We start from the raw sequence: 7515 nt of genomic DNA on the forward strand, positions 1-7515 counted from the left end.
AATTACATTCAAAGTCATGTTGTTTACCCTCATTCAGGATTGTTGGTATTGTAACGTCAATGTTTTCACTGGCAGTATTCCAGCTAAACATCATCAATCCCTAACATGGCTTGCTACAGTACAGTAGCTTTAATTCAAGCAGTAAAAGTGGTATTGGCTTTTAAGTGCTGAAAACTATGTTTACTATGTAATTCTTAGCAAACTACACAGTACTGAATTTATTGCACAACACTCCATACCACAATTATCCTGCAGTAAAATAATATGCAAAAGTCTTGTATGATATGTTACGTGCAACATTTGCAGCAGCAGTACACTTAATTACAAACAAATTGCTTGTAAACCTTGAGCATCTTGACTTGTACCTCTTTTTTTTTTTTTTCACAGTTCTAGTGTCTCTGCAGATGTAACTGGAACACTTGTTTGTTTTTCAAAGTTCTTCACTCTCCACCACTTTTTGGGTTGGGGATGAAAACATCATAGGGCTTTCAGTAGTTGGGAAGGCAGAAAAAATGTCGAGTCCTTGACCGGTAAGGTTTGCATACCGGCTGCCACCAGGTCGAAGCTTTATTGGTTGTGGAATTTGACGGTGCCACTGAGCTGAAGTGACAGAAACAGAATAGGCTGTATAAACCTCTAATTAAGTTAGCAATGAAACAACGGAAATCAATGCACGTAACTGAAAAGTTGCTTCCAACATCCTTGAAGAGAGCACAGCATTGTTGTTCCCTATTTTAGGGTCTGTTCCTTCAAATATTATCATTTACATAGTTTATATGTTGAGTATTTTTATTGAAGTCTAGAGATGGAATTTCATCCCTGTTCAGTTCAATGGCAACGTTTATATGGATTTTAATAATTTAATCTTTGGAGCCTTCTCCAAAGCTCTTGCAATCAAACCTGAAAACATACCATAGAATGAACAGAGATGAACAAACTGGACATGGCTCTGGTTTTGTACTACTCCTTCCTCTGGGGGACTTTTCTTCCCGATTTTTTTTTTTTGTGGTATTTAATTTCAAAGTAATAACATAGGGAATTTTTTTAAAGAAGTGATTACAATTTTTATTTCCGTCTACTACTTACAACTAGTAACAAACGTTTCCTAGATTTTTTTAAAGATAGTGAAAGAAATGTAATCCAAAGACACGTATTCATGAATTTAAAAGTAACATTCAACATGTTCCCATATGAACAAATACCGTTACAGTTTTGTAAGAATATTTAGCTATTATTTAATACTTAAGAGTTGTCATTCTTAAAACACTTTAGAAAGGGGAAATTGATGTTATCTTTGCCGGTATTTATCTATACAAAACCTCCAGGTCTTCACCCAAACTGGACAAACATATCTGTCAGCAATTAAAATGAAAGGGTAGAAGTTCAGGCTACAGTACTCCGAGAATAGTTTAGTGCGGGAGACCTACAGTCTACATGTTAAGCATTGATAGGAAATGTTCATTATCTTTCCATGCTGAATTTTGGCCCTGTCTATCTGGAAATATTTGAAAAAGAGCCTCCTTTTTTCTTGCAGCCCTCAATTTGTTTCTATTTGAACAATACACACATTATTTACCGTACTTCTTTCTTTGCACATGGAATTGCAAATATTAGACCACACTTTCAATCCCCCAAATCTATCCATTCAAAATAGCACAAAGAGAAATTATTTCTGACACTCCCTTTGGTGTATAAGACTTGCAGAGTCTTTAGAAAATATGACTGGAATCAGGAAACATTTCTTACTTTCCATCTTTTTTCTGTTTGTACCTTGAATCCTTTATATGAAAATTTAATTTATGTCTTGCAACATTTAGATACCCAAGGAATTATTTTTCATTTTATGTGACCTTTTTTGAATCAGACTCTCACCAGCGCTCTCTTGACCATTACGTTACTATTGTCTATATCACCACAAGGTGGCGGAAAACTGACAGAGATGCACTGGTGACTTGTGGTTATCCCTGATAATTAAGTGTTGTTGTTTTTTTTTTTTTTTTTTAAATGAGAAATACAAGGTTGAAAACGTGGGGTTTTTTTCCCTTTGAGGGTATGGCTATAATCCAATAGTTTTGGAATGTGTTTTCTGGTTTATTATGCTGCTTCAGTGATCAAACTACTCCCTTGCTCTAGATAATTTGTCTTAACTATTACATCTTGCATAGATACAGAGTAATTAAATGATGTGTGTAGTTCTTGAACTGGGCTGGGGCCTTCTGAGTCCTAGACAAACACATTAGATGCCAACTAGCCTCCATTATTTATGCATAGTTTGCATCATACATGCTCCGTAGAAGGAGGGGTCTACTTTCTTGTGTGCAATTTGTTGTTCCATTTCAGGTCAGGGCTGTACCACAGGCATGTGTCAGAGGGAACAGAGTTAAGGTTCAACTTGAATCCATGTTTATTTTATGCTTATGTGTCTAGGGAATTTGGAAGGTGGAAAATGGGAGTAAAGAATACTGTGCAAAACTACTCTGTTTTTTCTCTTTACCTGCCTTTAAACTGATGCAGGAGAGCTAATTTGGCCATATAGCTGTATCATTATATCTCCTCCTGGTGGCCATATGAAGCTGTGGCCACGCGGTGACACTAATTTCTAATCCATGTCAAAACCAGCAATTATGGACTAAGAACTAGGTGAGGGCTGGGACCAGTCAAAGAAAATAAATTCTGATTTGTTTTATTTACTAGCCAATACCTACCGTATATATCAAGTCTAGCAGTACAAGAGACAATACCAGCTTCGTTTTTTGCAGACAGGGTATACCAGCCAGCATCTGCTTTCTTGGCAGGTTGAATCAGGAGGCAGACATATCCTGTGGTATCTTGATGCATACTGGGAAAACAAGTGTTTTGAATTAGTATTTTTCAAGAGCATATCAACTTTGATTTTACAATACGTTCATTAAATATGAAATAGGTAAGTTGTAACTTCTATTCTCAAAGAGGTAGCAGTCCAAGACATTTATGGTCAATAGATTTGCTTTCAGTATGGCCTCAACCAATAATCAGAGTAGCTGAAATCTGTTCTTGCTGCTCTCAGCTGTGCAAAGCCATGGTGTGACAGCGTGAGCTGAATTATTGCTCTGTATGTGTTAGTATTGGAATTGTTTATTGAATTCCAACAAACTAAACCCATGCAAAGCTGCTGCGTGGTCATACTGTATTTTTTCCTAGTTCAGAAGCTGGAAGAATAACATAACAGAATACCAAGAACATTTGTACAAAGTTGTGATATTTTTCACAACAGTAACCAGAGCCAGTGAGAAACTGGCACCCTTTTCCATAAGAAAATGCCTGAGTGGCAAAATCTAAAAGATTTGTTTGGCCAACACTCTGAAAGAAACCTGCTTCATTATTCCCTTCTCTTCCTTTACTCTTCAGTGATCCAAGACTTCCTGGCTGCAACTTCCAGGAAAAACTGTTCAGTAGTATGTCAGAGAACTGAGGCTCCCCTGTTCTCTAGGCTGTGGTTGGTCCTTTTTATCAACCCCAGTGTTTCCCTCATTATAAAGGAAGAGGTGGGAGATGAGCACATCAGCATACTTGAAGTTGCAGGAAGTTCTGAATTCTGAGATTTTGTTTCCTTATGAACGGAAATGAAACATCAAACCACAGAATTTCAGGTCAAGAGGACATTTTGTGCTTCTGACAGCTGTAATAAAAAAGGGAACATTCACCCTTTGCTCCCTGCACTACATAATTTGCCTTATGCTGGGGGTGCAGTAGTACAGAAGCTCATGCATGTCCATATCATGATACAAAAAAGGTCTCTTGGCTTCAGGCAGGAAGATAATAGTGAGGCAAGATAGGGACAAACAGGGACAATGCTGCCCATCGCTCGTGGATCTGTGCAGAACCACTTGAAACCTTGGGGGCAGGCAGTCTGGTCATGACTGGCTGAAATAGCAGAGGTATTACAAGCCTGATGTTAGCTCCTGACATGGTGAGGTGTGGGAAGTTTCCCTTAGTCACTCCTCTGCTGAGCTGAAGCAAAAACTTGTTTTCTAAGCTTCTGTGAAACAACTGGAAATGAAGCATTTTAGGACAGTTGTTCATTTTACATTAACTACAGTGTTTGCACCAGAGACCACCAAAAGATTTTTTTCAAGTAAGCTTTCCCTCATGATAGGTGTGCGTTCATAACAAGTGTTGCTGCACAGCCAGCTTTCTTTACAGGTAGTCTGCAGGGTATGCATGTGAAAATGTAGTACTTCTTGAAGTTGATCTCAGAGATCCAATGACTGCATCAAATCATTAGTTGGAGCCAAGGGAAATAAAATATTAAAAATCAGATTTATGCTGAAGTAGAAATCTTTAAAAAATAAATAAAAGCAATTAATTTCTCATTAGTTACAGCCAGGCACATTATTTCATCAGCTTTTCTTTTGCAAAACCTAAAAAATAGTGATGCATTTGAATGCAAGAGCTGAACCTGAAAATTGTTGTATTTTGTAAGCATGGATCAAAGTCTTTGCCTATGTTTGTGACCAAATTTTGTTATTAGCCTCTGTATCTGATATGCTAAACTCTATTATCCTGTGCTCTGGGGCATTCCAAACCATGTTCTAACTGATCTGAGTTTGAATTCATCCATAGTCAGAACTAAACTGAGGAAAAAATAGTTTAGAGAGAGAATAAGGTGCTAAAATGCATTAAACACCAGATCATAGCATCTTTGATAAGAAGATGCATATGCTGCATGAGGTCTATGGCCTGAAAGGTCTACGACCACTCTCTGAAGCAGTGGCATATTATGCTGCATGCCTTTATTCTGAACCAAGGAAATAGCTATTGTTCACCTCACAGTGAAGCCAGCTTCTTAAAACTTTATGTGGGTGAAAGAAATTGTTTTAAGATGAACATCACCTGTACTTATCACATAGGTTTTCATGGAAACAATTGGTCCAGCCACAAGAAACTCCAAGCATGGGTATGATGGTACAGTACCTCATCCTCTCTCTGTGTGATGGGATGGTCTCATTATCCTTCTTCCAGTAAAATATGGGGGGTGGCATTCCCACAACTCTGCACTCTAATCTGACGGGGTACCCTTCAGGAACGCCACAGTTCTGAAGCTTCTCCAAAAACATGGGGGCTTTTTTTACTTCCTTTGCTGGAGAAAGAAAAAGAATTACTGAACAACAGGTATTTTATTCTTTGTTTCGCTTTGAACAGTATGGAAGAACAGACCAAAAATTATTCTTGTGATATCAAAATAGGTTGTGAATTTTTAATGGGATATTGGAAGGAAAGTGAAATACCATGACATAGCCTCTGTAAGGGAACAGAAAGAAAATAATAGGCAGAACTGATGTTCATAAAAGAATGTATGCATATCTAATGCGTCTAAACATACTACCATTGCAGGAAATTAATGCCAGATCTATGAATTTCAGTATCTCACATCTTGTAAGGGTTTATTAAAGAACAGGATTCAGATTTGTGTTTTTCTGTTTAAAAACATTTTTGAACTAATAAAATTGGGACTGAAGTCTAGGAGACCTCAACATATATTACGAATTCAAACCCTAAGCATTTTCTGGGGAGAAAATTAAGACTGTCATTTTGCCAAGACAAGAGATGTAAAGTGATGATGAGACAGAATTCTTACAGCCCTCTGTTAATAACAGGAGTGTACCTATCGGCTAAGCACCATTTCCCTCCATCAAGTGAGTTTTATAGCTATTGAACTCTCCTACTGTCAGTGGATTAACTATTTATTTATACTTGTCTGTAGAAATTGAAGAAGTGCGTACAAATACCTTTATCATTGACTAGTTTTTCAATGATTCTTACCTACAACAGTGAGCTCCAGACTAAATGAATTTTGTCCTGTTTTATTAGTGGCAAGGCAAGTATAAGTTCCAGCATCATTTTGTGAGAGAGGATCGATAAGCAGAGAGTGAACTCCGGTCTCTCTAACCAGCATCTTGTGGGTGCCATCTGGTAGCACAGGTTTGCCGTTCAGAAGCCACGTCAGGTCTGGAGTTGGTAACCCACTCACCTAGCAGACAGTGAAACAGCTAGAGACAAATGTCAAACTGACAGACAGATTTTAGTAAATTCATAGGTAAGCCTTTTTTCAGATACCATCTGAATGATGTCAGAATCTAGAACAGAAAGATGTTTTTTTCCTTATTATTATTTCTCAGTTTCTGGTTTTTTGCTGATTAGTTCCAAAAGGGAGAAAAACAGAAAACAAACAAGCAACAAAATCCCAAGAGAACTACATGAAATGCCTACATTTTTCTTAGTCAGAAAGGAAGAAACTTGGTTATATATCAGATTCACAAAAGACTCCTAATAATCTGCTAGTTTTCTTTTTGTTTAGTGCTGAGTATAAATCAAAACTCTGGCTCTAAGCGACTATAGAGATGAAAAAGAGTTCTATATAAATGACTTTGTATTTTGTAAAATTTGATGAAGAATTACTTAGTTCTTTGTAGCTGTTAAAATTACATGCTTTAGAACACTATAGATTATTTTTTAGAAAGATTATTAGACTCTATTATAGTCTTAAAGATCTTTCCAATAGATAGAAGTGCTTACTCATGTCTAAAATACTGCTTTCCAAACAATATTCTACAAACCAGAGAAAGAGGGAAGTGGAACTTGCCTGAACGAGGACTGCTGTCTTCCAGGTTTGTGCAATACCAGACATGCTTTAAGGCTTCACAAGCTCTGCCAGGATAGCAGAGCTAAGAATAACCAAATTCTTTGGCATGGTCCCTAGTAAACTTTACATCGTAAATTAAGTAGTAATGAACCTTGTTCATCTTCAGGGCATTAGCTTCTGCTTCAGAGCTTCTACCCTCTTCAGGGTGGGAGACATTCTGGAGCATGGAAGAGGTCAGTGTCAGCACTACAACCTTTGCTGTGCTACTGGGACATAGAGGGTCTACCATAATATGTTGGAGCAGATTAGTTTCTTAAAGCTGTTCAATAATGGGATGTTCACTGCATGTACTCTAACCTCTGACAACTCTCTCATGTGGGGTTTTGAATTTGTAAATGGGGATGTTTCTGCATCTGTGCATGCTGGGGAAGCATGAAATGAACTGGGCTCTGTTCCCTCTTTTCAGGGAGTATTAATCTTCAGTAATTCAGTCCAATACAATGGGAACATTTGTTTGAACAGAATACAACATGCTGAATCCTCTCTTTCTCATGGTTTTGTGCTATTCTGGATTATGTTCAAGAATCTGATAATGGAGCAGAAGGACTTGTCATTCCCAGATGAACTTCTAGAGTTCAGACTGGTAAAGGACATGGTAAACATATCTAGTAATTTGAACAACCTTGTAAGTGAGCCTTCTATTTCTGGGGTTGTTTTCTGTGTTCTTCATTCCATATAGCATACGTTTGAAAAGAAATCCCTTGAATCAGCTCAGAGGCAATGGCAATAAGAAATAATTTTAAAAAATGAAGCATTAAAACTTTAACAGAAAGTGTTCATGCATGCAATAAAGAACATGAAAACACCTAGCAATATGTGTACAAAGGTAGGGA

The 7515-nt window shown here is 37.5% G+C and overlaps 1 protein-coding gene across 1 annotated transcript in view; it reads right to left on the bottom strand.

The window, feature by feature from the left end:
* The window catches only part of MYPN (myopalladin), a 49042-nt gene continuing 41527 nt past the window's right edge, over nucleotides 1–7515 (bottom strand). Inside the window, exons 16-19 of the mRNA XM_009573852.1 lie at nucleotides 5803–6010; nucleotides 4954–5119; nucleotides 2706–2839; nucleotides 1–600 (exon numbers count right to left, since the gene is read on the bottom strand). Coding sequence (XP_009572147.1) covers nucleotides 431–600; nucleotides 2706–2839; nucleotides 4954–5119; nucleotides 5803–6010 — 678 coding nt within the window. The 3' untranslated portion in view covers nucleotides 1–430. The remainder of the gene's footprint in view (nucleotides 601–2705; nucleotides 2840–4953; nucleotides 5120–5802; nucleotides 6011–7515) is intronic.

This window comes from Fulmarus glacialis, unplaced genomic scaffold (assembly GCF_000690835.1).
Source record: "Fulmarus glacialis isolate BGI_N327 unplaced genomic scaffold, ASM69083v1 scaffold12233, whole genome shotgun sequence".
In the NCBI taxonomy this organism is placed as follows: domain Eukaryota; kingdom Metazoa; phylum Chordata; class Aves; order Procellariiformes; family Procellariidae; genus Fulmarus; species Fulmarus glacialis.